A 23,649-nucleotide genomic window follows, 5' to 3' on the forward strand; every position below is an offset into this window, starting at 1 on the left:
TACCAAGAGAGAACTGACTTGTTTTGCAGACCAGGGATTTTAGGTTTGTGTGACCTTCCGTAGAAGGTGCAGGGCTCAGCAGGTGGCCTCTCCCAGGAGCATCCTGCAGCTTGTTAGAGAAAAGGCCTGCTACAGTTGTGACAGAAATGAGTACCTGAAGCAGTTCCTACAGAGTTTGATCATCAAGGTGTCTCAAGGACTGTGCATTGTTACATGAAGTCTGCAAAGTGCCATGTAGGGGAAAGGAAAAAGGGGGAATTCATGCATGGGCAGGGATGCTTTTGAGCAAAATGCCCAGAGCGTGAAACACAGCCAGAAAGCCAAAGATACTTTAAAAGCCACTGCAACAAAGTCACATTTTGTAGCTAGTAGTGATCTGAACAATGATTGAACTCTCGTTCCACACTTCTAAAAAGTAAGTGCGTTTTTTTGTCCAATTGGCCAAAATATGTTGCATTCTTGGCTGAACTCGTGGGGAGTTAATTTTCCTTCTCAGATTTGTCAAATGAGTGTGAGTGCTTAGGACATATCTTATCCAAGCTGTAAAACCCCTGCTTCTGAACTTGGGAGGAATCTGACTTGCCTCTTAAAGCATATCTAGTGCCAGAACTGCTGTACCCTAGTGGTGTTTCTGTGCAGGAAATTGTCATGTCTACGATTCCAAAACCCAAAGGTATATTACAAGGTAGTTACAAAGATATCCTCAAATTCAATAACAGACAGAAATTTCCCTTAGCCTGGAGAAGTCACCGGTCCTACCCTGGGGTCCAGAGAAGCCCTCAGCATCAAAGGAATGATAAAAACAGCCAGGCTTGTAACAAAGGTCATCCCTTCTTAACTTCTGTAAAGCAATAAATGCCAAACTGCAGGTAAGAGGTGATGAATGTTAATGGAGTTGCAGACTGAAGGGAAGTGCTGAGCGGCAGGAGTCACTGGAGTCAGGGGGGAGGTGCAACCCATCCAGAGAGCAGGGCCAAGGCTTTCAGAAACAGTTCATGGTTTTGCCCAACTCCACCATGGGATCAAAGTACAATGCACATTAGAGAAGCCACACAAACTTCTTTAAGAGGAGCACCCTTGGGTCAATAATTATTTTTCCCCTTTGACATAGGTTATCCTTTTCCCACATCATAAATCACTCCGCTGGGCAAACCACAGGAGCCAGACAGAGGGGCTAGACAGCAAGACATGGCAAAGGCCCCATGACAGCTCTTTTTTCCCTGACAGACACATCAGCAGCACCTGGCACAGATGCTTGGCACAGGTGTGCTCACCTGCAGGCACACAGAGCTTGGTGTGTGCAGCTCAGGGACAAAGGAAGCTGAGTCACCAGGACAGCAATCCTGGCTGTGCCCAGGGAGCCAAATGACTCCTCATCAGACTGCTGCATGTTCCTACCTTTGAGTGGTGCTCCAAGGCACTGACAGCTTTGTTTGCCCTCATTCCTTTTGTCAGCTGGATTGTGTTTATAGTCACCTCAGCTTTGCCTCTCCAACTGCCTGGTCACCAAAGCCATTGCACACCACCAGGAAGAAAAAGTAGGGATTTCTGGAGCATATACTGTGTTTGCAAAGGATTGATCAATCTTAACTCTCCTTGTGTTTGTATCCATCCTTTCATCTTTTTTCTCTCTTTTTTTCCACTGTTTTCTCTTACAAAACAGGGAGAGCCTGTTTTCCTGATTAAGTACTGTCTGGAAATGCAGTTGAAGGTAGTGTATACAATTGTGCTTCCTCCTTATACTATTACTGGATGGCCAGGATCCAAATATTTCTTGGCATCCTTTATTCCTAAATCTTCTTTTGATCAATAAAAAAAAAAGAATTCTGCAGCTTATATGAAATAGATAGAAACTAAATATTAGCAGCCATCAAAATGTTTTTAACTTTCAAATATATAAATCTATTCACGTATTGGCATGTGCAAACGCAAAGAAGTTTAACCAAAATGTTCCATTAAAAAGAAAATAACCAAACCCCTATTCTTTGTGTTATTTACATGTGAAAACAAAAGGTAACACTTGCCTGTCCCTCTTGGATTCACTTACATCCTGCATGCATTTTAGACATTTCAAGTAACACCACAGTTTTTGTGCAGTATCTCAGAAGGTTACTCCAGCTCTTTTCTGGGGGTGCTCCCACACAGGGAGACTCAATTAATGGATTTTCTAGGTACATCATCCAAAGGAGGAAATAAAGAGACTCTAATGTACTGCAGGTCTCCACTGTCCTCCAGTGCAGACACAATTTCATAGCCACCAGAGCCTGAATGGTCACTACTCAAAACATAAACCAGAAAATAGAAAACATACTACGACTTTAAAAATACATAAAGGAGAACTGCCTTGTACCTGTTTCCTGCACTGAGAAAGGCAGCAACATCCAGCCCTCAGTTTCATGGCACCTAATAAAAGTGCAAGAGCTGAGCCAAAGACCAGTTCTGTATTTTGGGATGTGTCTCTTTATGGACTGATTTTGTAGTGTTCTGAAGCAGACAGGAGCTCCAAGGAAGGAAAGCCATTCACACTCTGGGCACAGACAAAGTCTTTATGTGCCATCTAATGCCCCTCCAGCAACTCCAGAGCACCCAGCATCTCCAGCCAATTCTGCCCTCTTCAAACACAACTGGTGCCTGACACATGGGTGAAGAGAGGACATTTCTCTTGAGTAACTGCACCAAGACCATGAAGCTGTGCAGATTTGAACGATGCAGTATTGCAGCACAGCTGCTTCATATGAAACCCAGCACAGCTTTGTTCTGAGGGCAGCCTCCATGGGGCACAGGGGCATTGGCACAAATGAATCCCCTCACCTTCACTGCTAAAAGACTGTTGGAAATGCTCTGGGAAGACTTGTCCATCTGGTGAGGAGAAAAGGAGGCTTTTATGGAGGGAGTGAGAAACAGAAAAGCTGTGTAGGGGCCCCATTAGAGTCACTGAACCACACACATGTGGGCAAGCAGGCTGGAGCTAAACACATGGCATTGAGCAAATCGGGCAGGACTGGTCCTCAGAGGCGCTGGCAGAGCTGGACCAATGGCTCAGCACAACAGGGCTTCTTCAATTGGGCATCAGGAGCTCCACTCCTAATTGTGTCTGTCTCTTGCTGACTGTCAGTGAGGATGAGTGGCAAAGCTGAGCTGGGCCGGCAGCACTTAAGCTGGACACAAATCAGACTGTAGAGCAAAAATCCAGCACCCAGTTCCTACATTCTCCATAGCCTTTCCATGGAAACAAACACCACCATCAGCCATTTTCATACCACAAATTACTTCCATGTTTTCTGTGAGCCCACCAGAGGGGAATTCCTGTGTCTGCTCATGCCCCAATCCTGCCTCCAGCTCCTCTGGTTTCCATCTAAAATGGAGATAATTATACTTGCCTCTCTCCAGTATGTTTTTCCTACTGCAAATAAAAATGCACGACATTCACTCAAAGGCTTCTGAGCTTTCACTATGCAAAGGCACCCTTTCTCAGAGGGTATGAACTTTATATTTCATAGCCAAGATGGCCTTCATTAATTTAAGTGGCATAAAAAGAAAATATGTTTAAGAAAGTAGTGGAACAATGCAGTGAAAAATCATCCCAAATTTTATTATGCATACTTTTTAGGTTAGTGGATACCTTTTTAATCCAATGTGTCATATTTAATGTTCTACCAAGCCAAATCCATAGATACCCCCATTCTTTTTATTTCTTCATCTTCTAGCTTAATACACTGGGTCAAGTGTGACTAGTGTTTATTTTAACTTTGCAAAATTGATCTCAGCTTCATATTTTTGAGACAGATTGGTCCATTTTGGTACATTTCCAGAATAAATCCCGCCTGTTCTTTTAAAGTGAGACAGACTTTTGACATACCATCGTTGTGACTGTGGAAGGCATTTCTGGCACACATAGTGAGTGATTGACTTCTCTGCATGTTTTCATAGTGATAAATATGTGGTACCATTGGGCAGGAAAACAAAGTGTTCCCCCCAAAAAATCCCTTCTAAGCATATTTCAGAGAGAATGGGTTAGTATAGATACCTCATGCTCTCTTTTCTGTGCTAAGAGGTATTTAATTCCATAAAATCCACTCACTCCCACATAATTTAAACCTCCAAAGTGGAACATTCTACTTTTCCTTTTCTGCACATGTAAAAAGAACAGGCAATCTTGCCAAGGTTAACTATACAATCTTGTTAGGCTTCTATAGATTTCATTAATGCCTCATAAAAGAGAATCAATAAAACTCCTTGCACGTCAATATAAAAAATGACCTTTTGATTTACTCTTCAGGATACAACAAAAGAGGATCTTAATCAATAGACACTGTCAAAACTTCTGTGATAAGAGCTCCTGCAACAGGGTGTCTAGATTAAAAGTTCTTCTGAAAAGTTATGTTTCTGGTCTGAACTCCTTCCTAAGGATCTGGTTTTGATCCTATTGGGAAATTTTGTTGGGATTACTCATTTTAGGCTACACACAACCTCGCAAGGCTGCGTATTGGAAGTATGGGATTACTCACACACTGAAGCACAGATCCTAGTAAAGTGTCATCACAATTCAAAAGTTAATAGGACTGCTCACAAGTGAAAGGATTTAGCCAGAACTGTGCCTTTAAGCCCATTCTCGCTTCAAATTTTCCTTTGACATGTTTCCTTGCGCATGAAAGTCCACAATGCTTAAACTGACTTTTTCAGCTCCTTTATGTAATTTACAGCTTAGCATACCCAGCAACCACACCAAAATGACATTTTCCTAAAGCATCCCAGCAGGAGAGTTGGTAGCAAATAGCTCTGTCCTGGCACCAGTGCTGGCACTCAAAAACAAGGGCCTGATCCATGACCTTTTCACTGATACTTTCCATTTATTTTGCTCCAAATTCCTCACTCAGACAGCTTGTGGGATCCCACTTTACATTGCCTCTGGGTTTTAGAGTGTCCTATCAGATTCAGATATAATAATGACCCACTGATATTTTTAATGGCTAGATGGATAAATGCATAAAATGCTTTTAAGTCCCCCCTCCCACTTCTGAAAGTTTTATCAGGTGGATAAGGAACAGTGTCACATTAAAAACAAATAAACAAACAATCCAAACCAAACAACAACAACATCAAGAGATAAACTGGTGGCAAAAGTAAATATTTTTCTTCTTTTAATGATCTCTGTTGCTTAATGTACCTCCTAGCCACAATATAATAGATAGTTCATATAAATGATGACACATTAATTTAAAAACCTACCAAATCTTAAGTTTCATATGACTTTCCTTTTGGTTTTCAGTAAGTTTTTCCTCCCTGCCTGCCTTAGCTCATCCTAAATAGTCTTCCAGACTGAACTGAGGATCCTGAGGTCATTCCTGAAGCAGGGAAGCCCAAAGCTTCTCATGTCAGGCCCACATTCAGTCTACTCTATTGTGAACAGCTAGTGGTGTGGCATGATCGTGGGGCCACTCACAGTCACTAGATCAGACCAGCCCTCTTTGTGTGTGCTGGTGTCCTAAGGAAATGGAGCAGCAGCTCCTTTATCACTGCCGTCTCCTCCTTGACTCAAGTATCCATGCACAACATACCTGACCTTTAAAACAGGCTGCCTGCATGTGTTTGTGTCTGTCTCGTGGTTTTGAAGTGGCTGATAAATACATACTCCTCTACTTCCACCTTTCTCCAGCCTCAAACCCCCAGGCTTGTTCCTATCCCAAGTTTTCATGCAAGAGAAAAGCATTTTTACTGTATTCCTTGTATTTTGGGGGGAAGAGGATGCTTGAACTTCTTTATACAGTGCAGTATTTGTCTTACCACCCAGAAAAGTGATAAAGCCTGCAGTAAATTCAAAACTTTTAACTCTACAAAGAAATGTATGTTTTCCACTGTTACGAATATTTGAAATCATCAGTCCTAGCAGGTTCATTTATTTGTGTTTTAGTTTTCCAATGCCTACTTTGATAGAAGACAATGAGGACAATCAAGTCTTGTTTCTGTAAATCTCTAAGATGATCAAAATTGACCAGTCATTGCCCTAGCAAGGAAGATGGTCTTGATGGTACACAGAAAAGTTAACCTCAGGTTTTGTTCAGAAGTAGGGTGATGTTCTGAGAACAAAAAACTGCAGAGAGTTGGGACAATGTGAACATATAGCCTCTTCATTTTAATTACTAAGTCTTTGAAGAGGCTTTGCATCAGTGGGATAATGGGCAATTGCAAAAACTTCCAAAGAAGATTTTGTTTTAAAATAAAAAGTTTCAAACAATTTGTAGTCATAAACCAGCATTTTAACCAATAATTGCCCTTCTAGATGCCTATCTTTTCTTTAGTCTTTCATAAGTGGGACAAGATCTTGTAAAGATACAAACATTTTCCTCCTCGTCTTAGTGGTAAATAATCTCTTTGTTAACATTGGGACTGCTCTCTGATGTACTTTGCAGCATCTGCTCCCTTTTCTCCGCAGTTCTTTTAAAAGCATTCTTAGAGTCATGGAAATTTCTTTTGTCCAAACAGACCAGATAGAAATCTGTCCTCCAGGAAAGAGTCTCACAGAAACCCTGACTGTTAACAGCCCTCAGCTGGAGCAGAACCGAGGCACTGAACTCAGGATGCTGTGCTGGTTTACATAAAATGAGAGGTTCAGCTGCAAGCATATTTTGTGAAGGCCAGCTCTTCTACTTAGTTCACCATTCTGAGCATAATCAAAAGTTTCAAGACCTAGAGCCTGTAGGCTGAAATTTATTGGGAACAGATGGGGCTAAGCAGCACACACAATTTACCTGTGTACCTAAATAACAATATATTTATAAGCATAAATAAAGCAGCTGGTCTCCATTTCCTTGCTAATGAAAACACCCTTGGCCTTCCTGAACTCCAGACCTAAACTGCCACAACTACTTGGTCTTCACACACTCAAGTCATATCTGTTGGCTTGAGTCATGAAAACCTGGTGTTGCACAAATTTGCATTAATAATTTTGGCTCTGTCCTGGTTTCAGGTGGGATAGAAATAGTTTTCTTCCTAGTAGCAGGTATGGCACTTCATTTTGGATTTAGGATGAGATTAATGGTGGCAACACACTGATGTTTCAGGTGTTTAATCTGAGTAGTGTTTATACTGAGTCAAAGACTTTTCAGCTTCTCACCCCACTCTGCCAGCAAGGAGGCTGAGGGTGGGTAAGAAGTTGAGACGGGACAAAGCCAGGCCAGCTCAACCCAAAAGGTTTATTCCATAGCATATCCTATTATGATGAGTATACAAGTGAGGGGGAAAACCAGACAGTGGCTGCTGGACAGGAACTGGCTGGACATCACTTAGCAGGTGAACAACTACACTGTGCATCACTTGTTTTGTATATTCCAATTATTTTATTGCTGCTAGTAATATTACTGGTATCTTCTCTTCCTTTTCTGTCCCATTAAGCCATTTTTATCTCGATCCATGAATTTTGCTTCCCCCCTCCCCTCAATTCTCTTCCCCCATCCCACGGTGCAGGGATGGAGCAAGCCAGTGGCTGTGCAGTGTTTGCTACCTGCTGGGTTAAACCACAACAGGCTCCTACAGGAAGGCTCATGCTGTCAATTAAATTATGGCAGCAGCTGAAATCTAAAGGTCACATCATTTAATATGAAACAACACAGCATTTGATAAACAGCACCAGTCAGAAGAGCTAACTTTTGAAGGTCGGACTGTTGCAAGGTAAAGCACTGTACTCTGGCAGGTGAGCACATCTTTCCAAATGATATTTCATGGGCAGAAAGACACTTCCTTAGCAAGATACTTGCATGAAGCTTTAAGCTGGGTTTGTGGGAAGGAAGCACGTAGGCTTACATAAGCTATTTCAGTCAAGAAATCCCTTGTGGTTAGTTAACTATATATACTAATAACTTCCCAATGACAGTGTCTGGATGCAGCCTGCACATGCACACAACAAAGCAATTTAATACTGCTCATGGACTAGAGTCTTCTCAAGCAAAGACTCAGACTTCAGTGCAAGTTCTCACACGACAGAAAGTTAAGAATTGGGACTTCAGCTTTCCAAAATTAAAGTACTGCATTCAGGAACCCCTGTGATCTGTCTAGAGAGAGAGACTTGCTAAATACTTTGCAGCAACACCTTTGCAGATCATATCCAGGGATCTCTAGATACCTGTAGGAGGATGATAAGGACACCTAATGCTGATCACAAGTATCACCGTGCAGTTTTACACGGATCAAAATATGCTGATATATCTTAAAATATTGACCATCTATCTAGAAGCAAGGCCAAGGAGCTCCCTTTACAAAAACAGTCTTTGTGTACTCCCTCAAGGATGCAGGGACAAAAAATAAGAACTGCTGTGACATATCCCAATGCCATTTCCTACCTCATACCAATTGTTAGTTGTGGTTTTATTCTGGGGGGTGGGATCCTAAGCTTGAGAGGTTCACAGCTTGGAGGGAGCAGCATTCCTGAGGAGCCTGGCACAGTTTTGGAGACTAATGATTTTTTTCTGGGAGTGCCACAGCCGAAACATTTGAAAATTTATGTCAACTTTAGCAGGGGAATCCAACTGCAGAACAAGGGTAAAATAATTCCCAAAGTGGATATTTTTCAAATTTGTCATTCTAAAAAGTACTCTAGTTACTTGATTTATAATTTTATTTTAGAGGTTAAAGAAAATTTCCAAGTAAACAAGAATTGCAAAATGTTGCATTTTCCACAACTACTTTTTAAGTTCTTCTCTTGGTGCAGGGTAAAATGACTTGAGGGATTAACCATAAGCCTTTTCCTGAACCTTTGAGGTACTTTTCTAAACCGGACAAACCACACAGACAGTTTGAGCTCTCCAAGATGATTTAGTAGCCTCATGAAAGCCCAAATATTCTGCGGTAGCCAGATAATCAGTCACATCTTCTTCCTTCTATTTAAATACCAGTTCGAAGCCTTCCCAGAAAGAAAGAGGGGGCCCAGTATATAACACAGTATCATAGGTCCCCCAGTAGTCCACTACAAACCTGGCTCCTGGCCCCTTTTGGTTTCCCAGCCCTTTGGCCACCTGAATTTACAGCATAACCAGCTGCCTCTTAGTGTCTTTCAGGCTTAGTGTACAACACACAGACATCCAGACAGATAAAAATAGTAAAACTTTGAGAAAGACAAAGAGTATTGGCACTGCAATGCCTTTTCCAATGAAAAATATTTATGGTTGTATTGAAGCAATTGTCCTGTGCCAATGGGAATGGCGTCATTTTGTTAGCTCCAGCATAATTTAATTACATAATTTCCCAGTTCATAAATGTGTATATATTAACTTTTTTATAATAAAATACAATAATGATTTTTAAAAGTAACTTTCAGGCAAAGTAGTGCAAGAGATTAGGAAGGAACATATGGTAAAAGTCATTTTTGACCTATGTTTTATCCTTAAAACCCAAAAGTGGATTCCGTATTAAAATCAAAGCACTCTAAGTATATTATGAAATATTTACAGCTGTTATTACTGCCTGATTTATGTGTGCCAGAGACCAGATTATTCAGGCTGGTTTCACAAGCAATATGTCAGTAAACAGGATTTTGTTTGGTAATTATATTAAACATGTCCATATAAGCTTTGAATTAATTATAAACTGTATTTTACTGTACTTGATAAAAGCACTAAGCAGCAAGAACTAACGATGGCAAAAAGGTCTCCTCTCATTTTCAATAAAGCCTTCCATGTGAAAATCTGTCAACATGAAAAAGTTGCTGCTTGTAATTAAAACCAGGCTTTAGTTCAGTAATATGTTTACATGTTATATTCCAGAAGGGGGAAAAATGCAATTGAATTACTCTCCTAAACCCCGTGGTTTGCAAACACACAATCTGCTCTGGGCACGCTAGTGATGTCAGCTCCTCCAGCAAGGAAGACACAGTCAGACCTGGCCCCATGACACATTGGAGAGTTTTGCACTACTAGCACAGCGTGGTGAGAGTGCAAGGGAGCCCTTGAGATACATCCACAGGATGTTTGCAGTGGGCTGGTCTGCCCACATCAGGCATTTTAGCTGTGCTCCTGTCACTGCTCGCACAAGGCTTCACTAATGGGCAGCTAATGACACAGCAGAGGAGGTTACAGCAGTCCTTCACCAGACTTGGGAGTGTGTCAGTGAGTGACTAATTACCCCCCTGCTCCAGCTCCCACATTAGCTTACTGAGCCACCCCTTGCCTGTCTCCACAGCAGCTTTACAGCACAAGGTCTATTTTTCCAATGCAGACTTCAAAGCAACTTCTCTGAATTTTACCCAGTGCCAAACCAGGTGTTAACTGTGCTTCTGTGAGTGCCAAGACCACGGTACTGGGACCTCAGCCTGCTGGTTTCCTTCTGAAGATGAACAGTAAGTGTTACAGGTGAGGAACTTCTCAATACCAAGCACACAGGCTGTTTTTTCACCACAATTTTCAACCCTTTTTTCATACATAGAGATGTGTAAATGCTATTTGCTGTGCCACTGGTTAACTAGAATTTCAGACCATAGGATACAAACAATATCTTGACAAATTTAAAGGTTTTCACGCAGTTGTAATGAGACATATTTCCTAAATAGCCAGGAAACAACCTCCTTCCATGGCAACCCAATTCTCCATGTGAGAAAGCATCTTACAGACTTCAGTATAAACTTCTCAAACAAGGTCATATTATATTTAATGATAAAAAACCAAGCAGATAAGCAGCTCTGTGCTTATCCAGTATTACAGAAGTCTGTACACTACATTTGTTAATCTAGCTTTAATTCAGAAACCTGACACTCCCTGCTTTTCTTGTATCCATTTTTGTTTCTCATTAATGCAACCAGATGGTGACTTCAGTTTGATTACAATTCTGCCTACTTTAATGTGAACTCTCCATCTTACTACTATCAGATGACATTTGCTTTTCTTAATGTACATAGTTTTAGGAAAAGCACAGAAGTGCTATTGCTCTGTTACATGAAAAATTCCAATATACATTTAGCTGACATAGCATCAGCTGGTGTTTAAACTTGGCTTAGCTAATGGACTTTTAATGTCAGTGGGGTTGTGTGCAGTTACTTGCTATTAGCAGGAATGGGCCCTTTCTATAAAAATCACTTTTCCTCAAGTGTGTTGTTTGAACAATCCTTCCCCTGATTTAGTGACTGTCACCAAATACAAAACAAATGCAAGGACGTAGGAATCTACTGTTATCTTTAAAAACAACTTAACCTCAGCCTGGCCTCCACAAATGAAATATGTTCTGCATTGGTACCAGTAAATACAAAACTTCAAAGACAAAAGACCAGTCTTTCCTTGCCTTGCTGCAGTGAGTAAATCCCAAGCAACCTAGTGAAAATAATCAGACAGAAAGCAAATTTGGTCACGATACTGTTTGTCGCAAACATCTTTTCACTAAAAATCCTTTCTTTAGGATTTTTCTTTCTGAGAAGCTAAGAGGCCTCAGAGACAGAATGTAAAGAATGGTTATCTGCTGCTGTGGGATGCAACAGGTCCACCTGTGATTGGCCCATCTTGGATGCTTATAATTAATGGCCAATCAAGGATCGAGCAATCTCGGACAGAGTCCGAGAGAGCTGCCTTTGTTATCATTCTTTTCTTTTCTGTTCTTAGCTTAGCTACCTTCTGAGGAAACCCTGTCCTTCTTTTTCTTTTTAGTATAGTTATAATGTAATATATATATATATATCATAAAATAATAAATCAAGCCTTCTGAACATGGAGTCAACCTTCTCATCTCTTCCTTCACTTGAAAACCCCTGTGACCACGGTCACAACTAGTTATCTATTGATTTCCCTAAACAAAAAAAGGCAGTGAAACCAAGTACTGGTAAAATAAGCTGATCAGTAAAACAAAGCAGATTAATACTCCACACAAAGTCGCTTTGCCACTTAAATTCATTTTCTTTGCAAATGTTTCTTATAAATGCAAATCTAAAAGTTTATTCTTGAGATAGAAATGTTTATAAAGTAAGTAATTAAATTAGGCATTTTAATTTTTTTTAATATTTGGAAGGTTTTATCTAATAGCCATGTTTACTACAAGGAATTAATATATTAACTTTGGGGGGTGGATGGAAGAAAAAGATTCATACAGAAAGATTTCAGGACAAGCAAAGGAGAAAAGTCAGCAGCAGTTTCGCCTTCTCCAGTGCTCATGAAAGGCATATGGCACTTCTCATTCTACTGCCTGCGCCAGGATAACAACTGCTTTTGTTACCAGCTACCCAGCTGCACTTCTAATCTAAAACTTCGAAGCCCATGCTTTTAGTGGCAGAGGTCTTTATTCAAAAATGATTGCTAAGGCAGGAAATTGCCACACATTTGTGTGTAATAGATATTTATGTGGATATCTGCCTACAGTTGGTGACATTTGGCTGTCAGTGTTCTTATCTAAAATAACGTAACAAAAAGCCAAGCAAAGAAAAAGTCTGCCTGAAAGAATCTCGCCAACTTGTTTTCAAGTGAAGCACCATGGTAATCTCTCTACAGGAAAGAGTCACATTGCTACATGGAAGGAAAATGAAAAGCCTCAAAGTTATTCAAATTATTTAGCTTCAAAATAAACCAAAGCAAAAAAGAAACAACCTCAGGAAAAAACTTGCCATCAAGTACGATGACATCAAGGTCTGTTCATCCTAGAGTCTCACTCTACTGTGTCAACATATTTTTAACACAGAAGCAGATCAGCTGCTGGCATGTGCTGGCTCTGAAATTAATGGGGCTACATTTGGTGGTGGTCATAACCTGGCCTTGTACCACATAAGTCTATCCTTGGTATAAACATTAGACATTAAAAAAAAAAAAAAAACAAAACAAAACAAAAGGAAACTGATAGTGAAACTGACAGGTCCCAGTACTGAACTTTGTAGCTACAAACTTTCTAGTTACTAAGGAAGTAAGATATTCAGAACTTCCAATTTGCTACAGTACAGCTATTTTGCATGATGAAGAGAAGGAAAACCCGCACTCCTATTCTTGCCAGCAGAGATCTGCTGTGTAAGAAGATTGCTGCATTTTGTTTGAGCAAGAGACCAAAAAAGTTACCCTCACCTCCAAAAACTGGTGAGGAAGCAGAAAGGAAGCCCCTCAAGCTAGGTTTGGAACGTCTACATGAAAAGAATTTGTAATGGGGATGATGATTTGTCAAAAAATAGTGCAGCTTTAGGGCCAAAAACCTTTGAGCAAGGAATACAAGTATTTCATGAGACAATTCAGCAAGATTTTCTGTGAACAGCACTTGTAGAAGGGCAGAGTCTTTCCCATGTAATTACAGATCCCTTCCTTAACCAGACAGAGTTCTAGTTTCCACAATGAACCCTGATTTTCAGATTAAGTGGCCAAGCTTAACAGAGGAAATTTTATCTCTTTCTAGTTGAAAGCACCAGAGAGTTTTATCCTATTAACAGAGGTTCATGCAGCAGAGATTTCTCTATAGTCTCATCTGAGTGCAGACACGAAATTTCCGTCTGGACACCTCACTGTTTGCCTGTTAGCCCCAGCTACTCACTGTTAGCCACAATCACTCATCTTTTGTACCTGTACAGCTGCAGAGCAATCCAATAGACATACAAAATTGTGGGAAAAGGGAAAGGTGAGAGGGATACATCTGTGCTGACTCCATGAGCAACTGGAAAAACTTAGAGATACATTAATGAAAGAGAAAAGTCATTCAGACTAAGGCAGTGTGCACATCTGTACTTGGAATTACTCCTGATAAGTGCCTTCACTTCAGTCAGTGTAGGTAAATCCAGTGCCCATGAGAACAGATTTAGTCTCACTTGCTATTCTGTCCCACTTCTTACTCCTTGATTTCAGTATGGTTGAACTGCAATTAACCTCATTCAGTGACACTTATTATTATTTTCACTCACTATGTAAAATCTCCAGTATAAACACATATGCTGGGAGTGGATAAGACAAGTGGCATATTTAAACAATAGATACACCATATCATAAAAGTGTAGCAATTCATATGCCAGCCATTATTTTAGCAAATTGATGGCTGGAATATAGCTCTCCAAAAAGTTCTGAATTACTAATAATCCTGTGGTGATCCCTTTTCACTGTCACATGTGAAATGCACTAAAATCAAGCAAAGAAACACCTGGGGAACAACTATCTTGAACAGTTCAAACAAGTTTCCAAAACGGCTGCAATAAAGTCAACCTCTTCTGACAGATCATTTAAGGCTTGCTCGCACATTTTCTTGTATCTAGCTGATGAAATTCAAGATTTCTCAAAGAATTGCATCCAGCACTCAGGGGACTAAGAAAAACGCAAGCTTTCCTTTTTCTCAAAGGATACACCGCTAATCCATTGAGATTAACATTTCAACCTCTCACTCAATATAAGACTAAGAAATAAAGCTACTTTGCTTCTTAAAAATAACTAAAAAGGGATTGGCAAAAGCTGCCTAACAAGAAAATGCTCAGCTGTTGCCAGGCCAGTGAAATCTGAGCTCCTTAGCATTATTGTTGAAAATGTTCCTGCAACAAGAGAAAAAGATACTGATTTAATTGCCTAGGCAACCTCATAGCTTTTATAACTCATAAGGCAACGGGGTCCTCTGGAGCGCAAGTCATTCATTCAGATGAATGAAGTACAGTTGAATAACATAGTCCTGAATTCCAGATTAAACCCAAAAGAAACAAAACAGCCCAGGACAGTGATCCTTATTCCATTTACAACAGTACTGCAGCCATGCCCTGGATCTGCTCTTCCACTTTCCAAATTTGAGATAACACCATGGATTCCATTTGGCAAAGCAAATCCTTCCAAACTGCCTGCCATCAGAAAGTCAGAGTTTTTAGGAAGCATCCCTGTTCCTGGGCAACAGCACATACTTTTGCCTGTTCCTTTGTTCTGTTTCTGGCCAGCATACGGTTAATTTTTGCAGTAGCCAGGAGAGGGCATGGCTAGGACCTGGAGATTACACTGAACCAACTCACTTCATTTTCCAGGGATGAGGTGAAGGGCTCTCTTCCAAGTCTGGGTGGTGTGGCAGAGGGAGCAGTGAGGCATTACTGTGGTCAGGGAGTTTCCATATGAATCATTTGACTCTTTCTCGTACCTTTTGTTGTCAGTATTGTTGCTGTATGTTTTCTTATCTAACTGCTGCTCCCAGCAAATGGTTCTTAGCTCAACCCATGATCTTTACATTTTGTGCCTCCAATTCACCATCCCACCTCAGGGGAGGGGAGAAGGGAGGAGGGAGAGAGTGAGGATCACATGGTTTCGAGGGTCCCAGTGGGAGATACTAAACTGAGGAGTACCATTCCTAACCCACACCATCCTTTTATACATATTTCTAGATTACAGCAGATATAAAGACACCATAAGTGAGACTCAAGAAATTCAACATTGAGAAGGTACCTGAGAGCCTTCTCAACGTAGCATTCCCTCTGTACCATCCCCTCTTTCTTCAAACAAGAAGAATGGACTGCAGCACCAGTCTTGGCTACTCAGAAAACTTGAGCTCATAATTTGGTTCCCCTTACACATTTGCTCTGCACACTTAGGCAACTCCCCCTAGACCTCTCCACCAAACAGTGATAAATACAGCAAGCTTCCAAATCCAGCAAAACAGAGACTGACTAACTAAGGCAATGTTACAAATAAGAACTTCCCATTATGCCCAGCAACACAAGCACATAGCTTTGCTAAAAACACAACTGCAGTTTTCCCCACAGAAGGTATTACCAACTGAGACAAGCCTGCACAGCTTTTTGGGTGCCTCTCCTGTCCTGCCTGTGCAGGACTCACAACAAAGTGAGAATCTGAGGAGGTGCTGAGGCACTGCAGTATCACATGCTCACAAGGGAGGTGTCCCTGCCTTGATGGGATTGTTGGGCTGCCGTGCAAGCTAGAGTGGCACTGCTTGTATTCAGGGAGCAGCAAAGGTAATCACCTAAATTCAGCATTGCCTGACACTCCCTGGAGGAAATAAGGGCATGTCTGGCACCACTGAGAATCTGGGTCTCCATCTCAATCTGCATCACAGTAAAATCAGTGTGATTTACCAAAAAAAAAACCACAAAAAACAACCACCACAAAAAAAAACCCCACGCCCAAACAAAAAACCAAACCAAAACCAAAACAGTAAGATCTAGAGAGCAGTGTAATATATGCCTTAACCAGCGCTAACCAGGACTGTAAATGAAGTCTAACAGTGAGATTTTTCACTGGGCTGGTTGAAATATGCGGAAAAAATGTAAACAGAAATAAAAACCATTGCTGTCAGAAGACTTCACAACTTTTTAACTTAATTTTCACTGAACACCTAACACATTCTCAGAGAGCATAAATACAAATAGTTTGGATATTAGGGTAAATATTCAGGGCTTTATTGACCTTTTCTCTAAAATAACTGAGTCTTTTCTGGTTTTGATTAAGATTTCTTCCCTTTTTTCCAACCTCTCCTGAGCAAATAAGCAAAAAGGAATCTTTTTTCTCCTTTGTTTCCCCCTAGATTTTCCATGTTGATAAAAAGGGTATTTCTAAGTGAGACTGTTTTTGCATGAAGCTCTTTCTCCCCAGCCCAAACTTTTAGATAATGTGCCAGGCTATAAAGGGACTCCCCAAATCCTGGCGTTTGATGACTTGGGAGGAAATCCCATATTTCCTGCTTAACGTCCATGTGATTTGGGATGGAGTCATAAAAGCAAACAGGAAGTTGTTCTAGTTATGACTACCTAGGGAGAAAGCTATATAGAAGCATCTCTGAGGTTGCTGAGAGCTGAGAAAATCTCTGCCAGCTCCTGCCCACTGCTCCCACTCACTGCACCTCACTTGTGCATGTTGTTTGTACAAGCAGAGCCAGCCTTGAGGAAAACAGCTACAGTCCAGGGCTTTCCTTTAGCTCCTTAGTGTGCACACAGTTTTATGCTACATCCTCACACAAGAAAGATAAATCTAAATACAATCACCACACTGGATCTTCGGCAAAATATTTAACCAAACCTATCATGAGCCCAACAACAATACTCAATAAATCACCTCTCCTCTCCACCACAGCAGTGGAGTTGGGGGCTGGAGTACCTACAGATGACCCCATTAATTTAAACACAGGGGAATGAAGTATGCTCAAAATCAAGGGGAAATTTGTTGTTCCTACTTATTCTGTGTAAAGTTCTTTATAACCATTTCCCTTTTTAGCATAATTTCAAATGCTTGCTTGCAAATGATGTAAATTAAGTGTTTCTTGGAATATAGCTGGCCTCCTAGAAGACTTAATAACATTTCCTTCAGATTGCCTCTTGGATAATGTTATGATGGAAAGATCCAGGGGCGCCTGCTCCTGAGACTGGACTCTACTGAGCACACACAATAAATGACTTAAAACACCACCATTCCTTCAGTCCTTGGAAGCAGCCGGCACTGAACTGTGCCTCTGCACAACATTATCCTGACGCTGTGGTGAGGGGGGTTATGGCCAACTGGAAAACCACAGCTCGTCTCTCACTCCTTTCCTTTGATTCTCGACTTGTACTTGAGAAGCTGTTCTGTACCTCGGAGCCGAACGCGCAGCAGAGCCGGCTAATGCAAATGACAGACGCTGTAATTACTGCCTCGCTGGCACCGCTGCCAAGATCGCTGCCTGCTAGACTTGAATACCTCCACTGGGTGGCTAACGAGATGTGCACTTCACAAACCAGCACAGCCCTCTCCCCACCCTAAAGGGAGGAAAGACAATGCCATTTCTTCCTAAAGGGACGTATAGACAGTTATGTGAAATGCATTGCATAGGCAAAGCATCCATGATTATACTTTTATTTCAAGGATAGCCTCCAGTAACTTGTTTTCAATGACAAACCAACAGTTTGAGACTCACATGGAGACCAATCCTCTTAGATTAAATCACAGCAAACTGTTCACTAGTCCAAGCAATGCAAATTCACCCAGGAACTGCCTTTTGCACCAGCAATTCAAACATATTTTTCTGATGGACTGGAAAAGTTCTTTTCTTGCCTTTTTGTAGAAAAAGTATCCAGAACACATTCCTCGAAAGCCCAGTGACATAAAATCCAGAAAGAGCCAGAAATCAAGAAATACAGCCATACACTATAAAACAGGTTACTAAAACCAAGGTTGTTTTGCTGGTAGCATGACATAAATGTAGCTTGGCTTTTTGAAGCATAACTCTCCTCTGTATTCTACTTATGCATAAAATTCCAGTCATATACTGTACAGAAATAGTCAGTTGTTGTCCTTCTCAGCTTGGGCTTCCTCTTACTTTCCATAGGAGCTGATTTGCTTCATATTCTATTCACCTGAACTGCATAGGCTGTGCCTCAAAACACCTCTCTTCCATTTGCATAAAAATCAAGACATTTACATGGACATGTCTAATAAATATAGCCCACATTTTGTCCTTTCTTACTGCACAGACCAGCTATGGAACTGATTTGCCTGGCCTTGGCACAGAGCTGTATTCCTGTTTTCAGATGTACTGTATTTGGAAAATTAAATTAGGAAAATCTTTTTAATTTGGTTAAGGCTGTTTCCTGTTTCTGAATTTGGATGTCATACACAAAGCTAGTCCCAAAATATAGTGAATAACTGGGGTTTAAGACCATTACCAATGAAAATAAAGTTGTGTGGTGAATGATCCATGTAAAGTGATTAAGTGCAAACATGCACAACAACTGTGGAAATGTTTTGATGCACTCTGGCATTCTTACTGTACAGAGGGATAAATGACACTGACAGTAATTCTGAAGAGCCATCAGAAGGAGCCTGTATGTGATCTATATATTTTTTCCATAACTTTTGCAACCAGATGCTAGAGCCTGGAGCCAGAGGAAGAAGAACTCAGATCCTGACTCCCATGTTCCCAGGGAGGAATCTCTCCTCTATGTACAGATTCATCCACTTAATTTTAATCCCGCTTAAACTCCACCTCTGTCAGCAAAGGAAACACAGTGGCTGGTTTGCTTTCAGCAAAGAGTACTGCAATACTAAAATGCTACTCAGAGCAAGTACAAGCTACCACACCCAGCTCAAACTTGTCAGCATCATTGAAATCTATCACAATGCATCACTTTGAAACAGATTAATGCTCCAAAGAGCCATATCCATTCACAAAAAAATACTACTTGGCTCCTGCTTTATTATTACAAATATTACACCCGCATGATCAAGTACAAGAGGTCTGCTGATGCATCAAGACAATTAAGGCCTTTCCCCACCTTTTTTCAACAAGATGTGTTTAGGTATTTAATTAGGAAATGCATCCCCAAAAGGTTACTACATTCACATGTTATAGTTCACTTTTTCTGCACTAAGCATTTTCAAACTGCTGCTGTTGCTAACACAGACCATGCTGGGGCAAGACAAATATCTGCACATATGGCTCTTTTACAGTTTTCTTTTTAAATTATCACTTTGATTTAATTAGTTTGAGGGGTTAAGCATGAAAAATGCACTATTTTATTGTAAAGGAACAAATGAAACACAACCTCATTAATACGTAGTCCATTTAGCTTTTCTACCATCTTTTACACCATCGTTATTAACCCCAAAAGCTGTCTGAACCATGTTTGTCACTACAAATAGACAGCCTGACCCTCCCTTTCGTCCCAGCTACACAACAAAAAGGTGGGAGCCACAGGGTAAGTGGATAACAGTTTGGGAGGCAGGAAGTGTGGGGCTGTAGGGGAGCACAACAGCTGAAACCCAGTCTCTGCTGACTGAAGAGCCAAAGGAAAAGTTGCTCTTATGGAGATGGCACTGAAATGCCCAGCAGAGGCACAGTTTGGGGCATTTAAATTCTCATTCTTATCATAGAGGTATCCTAAATGCAGCAAATGCCAAGTCACAGTTGATTCTGGCCTGATAATCGTTCTGGCCCCATTCACACCACTTTGAGAACTAAGGGCTGTCTCTACCATTGCAGCCATTTCCTGTTCTCTCCTGATAACAGCGGAAAAATACGCAGACAGCTTCAGATAAGAAGATAAGAAATACTCATAAAACAAAAAGTGTATTTAGGTCTGCTGAGAAGCTCACGGGGGGGGGGGGGGGGGGACGCCGAGATGCAGTGATAATGAACGTGCCAGGGAGTGAGGGGGGGCTGGTCCACCAGCCCCTCAGTTAATAAATTCATCTTCTACGAGGCAATGGAAAAGGAAGGTAGGAAAGCACAAGTCCCAGCAATGCTCATGGCTTTCTCAGCCTGATTCAAAAGCTAAAGATAGTTGGGGAATTGAGATGATAGATGTATGTTTTTGAAATGTATATATAGAATAGAGGGAAAACTTTGCCCGGTGCTATATGATGAGGAAACTTCCTGAAGAGGGCATAGTTAAACTGTTGATTCATTGCCTCACTGAAGCACTGTGTACATATACACGAAGATCCCCACTGCACACACCAATGAGAAAATCCCTCAGCTCTGGGAAAAATGCCAAAACCAGGTCTGCACCCAAATTCCCTGTCTGGTCCTAGCAATAAAAATAAAAGTATCAAAGAAAAAAAAAAAAAAGTCCAAGACAAAGAGTTATATCCCAACCAGATTCCCTGTATTTTTCACTCTGTTGTGGAAGTTTCTCACACACTGGGGAGTGTTGCTGAAGAGCTCTCCGTCCCTCTCTGGGTAGGTGAGCACACCTGTGTTCTGTGGCAGGTCCCACACTGGGTTGCCCTCTGCAGGATAGGAACAGGGGGCCTGGCTCCTGTGCCCTCGTGGCACCTCTGTCACACAGTGTTGTGTCACACAGGGTAAGTGTGGGAAGGAGAAACCATCCGGGAGTGGGAGGTATGAGCCCTGTGGCACCGAGAGCAGCGCTCTGGAACAGCCGAACGCAGCGGGTCCTCTCTTCCCTGCTCAGGCCATCTGTCATGTGAAACTCCTGTGTCCTGCCAGCAGAGCCAGCAGGCTCCTTTCCACTCCAGGTCCAACTGTCTGAGCGGAGCTTTCCTCTCCAACACCCTCTGACATGACATATCTCTATCGACACAGGCTGATATATACCCCCTGACATGTAGGTCCACACACATATGGCACTACTTAAACCCCTAAATACAAAATATCAAACCTGTCTTATCTTGAACAGGAAACCAGCCAGTGAAAGGAAATTATATGGAAGACACAGATGAAACATGCCACAATGCATAAGGGATTTTTGTACTCTCATTCTCTGCTACCCTCTTTTCATGGCCAGATTTCTGATCTTCCTGTGAAATAAATGAGCAAGGGAATGTGACTCTGAGGGGATGGAGTAAGTATCAGCAGGAAATGGATTAGCCCTGATACATGTACAGACATGATGTTCAGTGCACCCAGCCCACCAGCAGCAAACCTACAGCTCCATGTCTGGGAGAACCCACAGAAAGCCTGCCAGGGGCACCAGGAATCGGAACAACCATCACTGTTCTCCTGTCAAAAAGGCCACAGAGCAGTGCACTTTGTAATGGCTGGGTGAGAGCACAGGGTCAGATCTGTGCAGTTTTCACAAATGCCTCTCCACAGACATGATGTGGGGAAAATCAAGTATTCTTACACTTGCATTATACTAGTAACTTCAAATCAAAACTCTGGTGCATGTTATTACTTCTTGGCTACATACATGTGGAAAATAAACAAACAAAGAAGCTTCTAAAATTCCCTTTCTCTTGTTAATCATATAACTGAGATTTCCAACTGCTTTAACCAACCCCGCACATCTTTGCTATGTGCAGCTCTGCCCACATGCAGCAGCAAGCTCTCTTTCTCTCTCCTATGTTCCACAAAAGCAACACATTTCCACGTTAGGTCTAACTCCTGGAAAGAAAGAAGAGAAGCACCCAGAAAGTTTGTCCAGCATCAGCTCGCAGGAGAAAAAGCCTCCTGTTGTGGCTGTCAGCCTGGTGGGTGCTACACTGAGCCAGGGCTCTTTGTGATGTTCTCAAATACCCCTGAACACGCACTGAGAAGCAATACATTGCCACTTAAAAAGGGGAATTTGTACAAGGGCTACCGGGAAGGCAGATCGAGATGTACTCCAGAATCCCCGACACGGGAAAGGAAACAAAATCTCATAACATAAACACAGAAAGACGGTGACTCCCTTCGGGTGTATCATGTTTTTGGCAGGAAGAAGGAGGGCGTTGGGGGGCCTTGGGGGGTTCAAGACTGACCGTCGATTGAAGAGCTCCAGGGTACGGCTTTGCCGCTGCGGAGGGACACCCGCCCCGCACCTGCCTTTCCCACGCACCTTGCCGGCCCTCCGGGGCGCCCCGGCGGCTCTCCTTCAGCCCCAACTTCCCCTCCGCTCCCCGTGCCTCATTTGAGGACGGAGTGCAGGCAAACGCCTGTCCCGGCCAGGCTGAGCACCTACAGACTCGACCCGGCAGGTACGACCGGACCCTCCAGACCCCGGCGGGCGATTGCACTGTTTGCACACATAAACGCAGTAAAAAAGATAATCACGGCATAAATTCGCATTTCCAAACCGCACACGGAGGATGCCCCAACCCCTCTCCATCCATCCATCCATCCATGCATCCATCCATCGGCTTACCTTGCGCCGCGGAGCCGGGGCGGCTGGCCCCCAGGACGGCCAGGGCGGGGAGCACCACCGTCTGCAGCAGGTATCCCAGTCCCAGCCCGCAGCGGGCCGCTGTCCCCTCCAGCCCCTTCCCCATGGCCGGGGCAGCGGGGCAGTGTCGCGGAGCCGCGGAGCTTTCCTGTGCCGCCTGTGCCGGCCCCGTCCCACCTCCGGGCGCGGAGCGGAGCCCCCGCCGGGCGCTCAGGCTGCGCGGAGGGCGGCGGGGCGCGGGGCTGCGCTCGGACCGGGCGGGCAGAGGCGCTGCATGGCCCCGCGGAGGGGCGCGGAGCCGGCGGAGCGCTGCTTTCTTCCCGCGGGCGGCTCGGCGCGGCTGCCTCCACCCCGGGGGTGGGCGGGGGCCGGGGCTAGGGAGAGGGGGCTGCGCCGGCCGCCTGCGATAGAATGCGAGCCGGAGCGAGGAGCAGAACCAGAGGGAAGGGGGCGGGGGAGGCTGGGAGCCACCCGCCGCAGAACCGGCCCCCTTTCGCCTCCTCCGCCCGCGCCCCCTGCGCGCAGAGCCGCGGGCACAGGCGCACGCCGATGTTGGTGCGCACACGTGCGCGCCCGCACACGCAGCAGCAGCGGCAGCAGCAGCAGCAGCAGCAGCGGCGGCAGCGGCAGCCCCGCACGCTCGCACTCCCACCCCGCACACCTGGGCACGGCAGGCGCGGGAGCCGGGGCTGCGCTGGCCGGACCCCACCACACCCGTGGCTCTCGCATCCCCAGACTGTCCCCGTGGCCTGATACCCCCGCATACGCCTTCAGGGCTCTGGGCGATCAGGACCATCTTTAGGGAGCCAGCAAATGCAGGGTCGGGGAGCCCCATACCGGACAGGGTTACTAGTCTGCTCCCACAAGCAGGGGGAGAGATGGCACCAGGAGAACTGTTGGAGAACCCACCACCCCTGGGGAGCATCTCCCCATCTGCCCTCCAGGGCTTCCCTCCTAAGGCTAGGGTCACCCCCTTCAGCCCTTATCCTTCCACCCTTCTTGCACCCCCCCAAAAAGCTGCACCTGGCCTCTGAGTTCACCACCTGCCCACCAAATCTCACTTAGAAGGATAGCAATGCCCACACCTCAGGTTCACTGCTCAGCCAGGGCTTGGTCAGGTTTTACTGCTGCCTTCTATGGCTTTTTGTTTGTTTGTTCGGGTTTTT

General features: G+C 43.4%; 1 protein-coding gene across 2 annotated transcripts in view; it reads right to left on the reverse strand.

Annotated features, from left to right (window-relative positions):
• The window catches only part of UNC5C (unc-5 netrin receptor C), a 243,480-nt gene extending 220,891 nt beyond the window's left edge, over positions 1-22,589 (reverse strand). For both annotated transcript variants that reach the window (XM_066548065.1, XM_066548066.1), the window contains exon 1: positions 22,466-22,589. In XM_066548065.1, the coding sequence (XP_066404162.1) occupies positions 22,466-22,589 (124 nt within the window). The remainder of the gene's footprint in view (positions 1-22,465) is intronic.
• Between the last annotated feature and the right edge of the window lie 1,060 nt (positions 22,590-23,649).

This window comes from Molothrus aeneus, chromosome 4 (genome assembly GCF_037042795.1).
Source record: "Molothrus aeneus isolate 106 chromosome 4, BPBGC_Maene_1.0, whole genome shotgun sequence".
Taxonomy (NCBI): Eukaryota; Metazoa; Chordata; class Aves; order Passeriformes; family Icteridae; genus Molothrus; species Molothrus aeneus.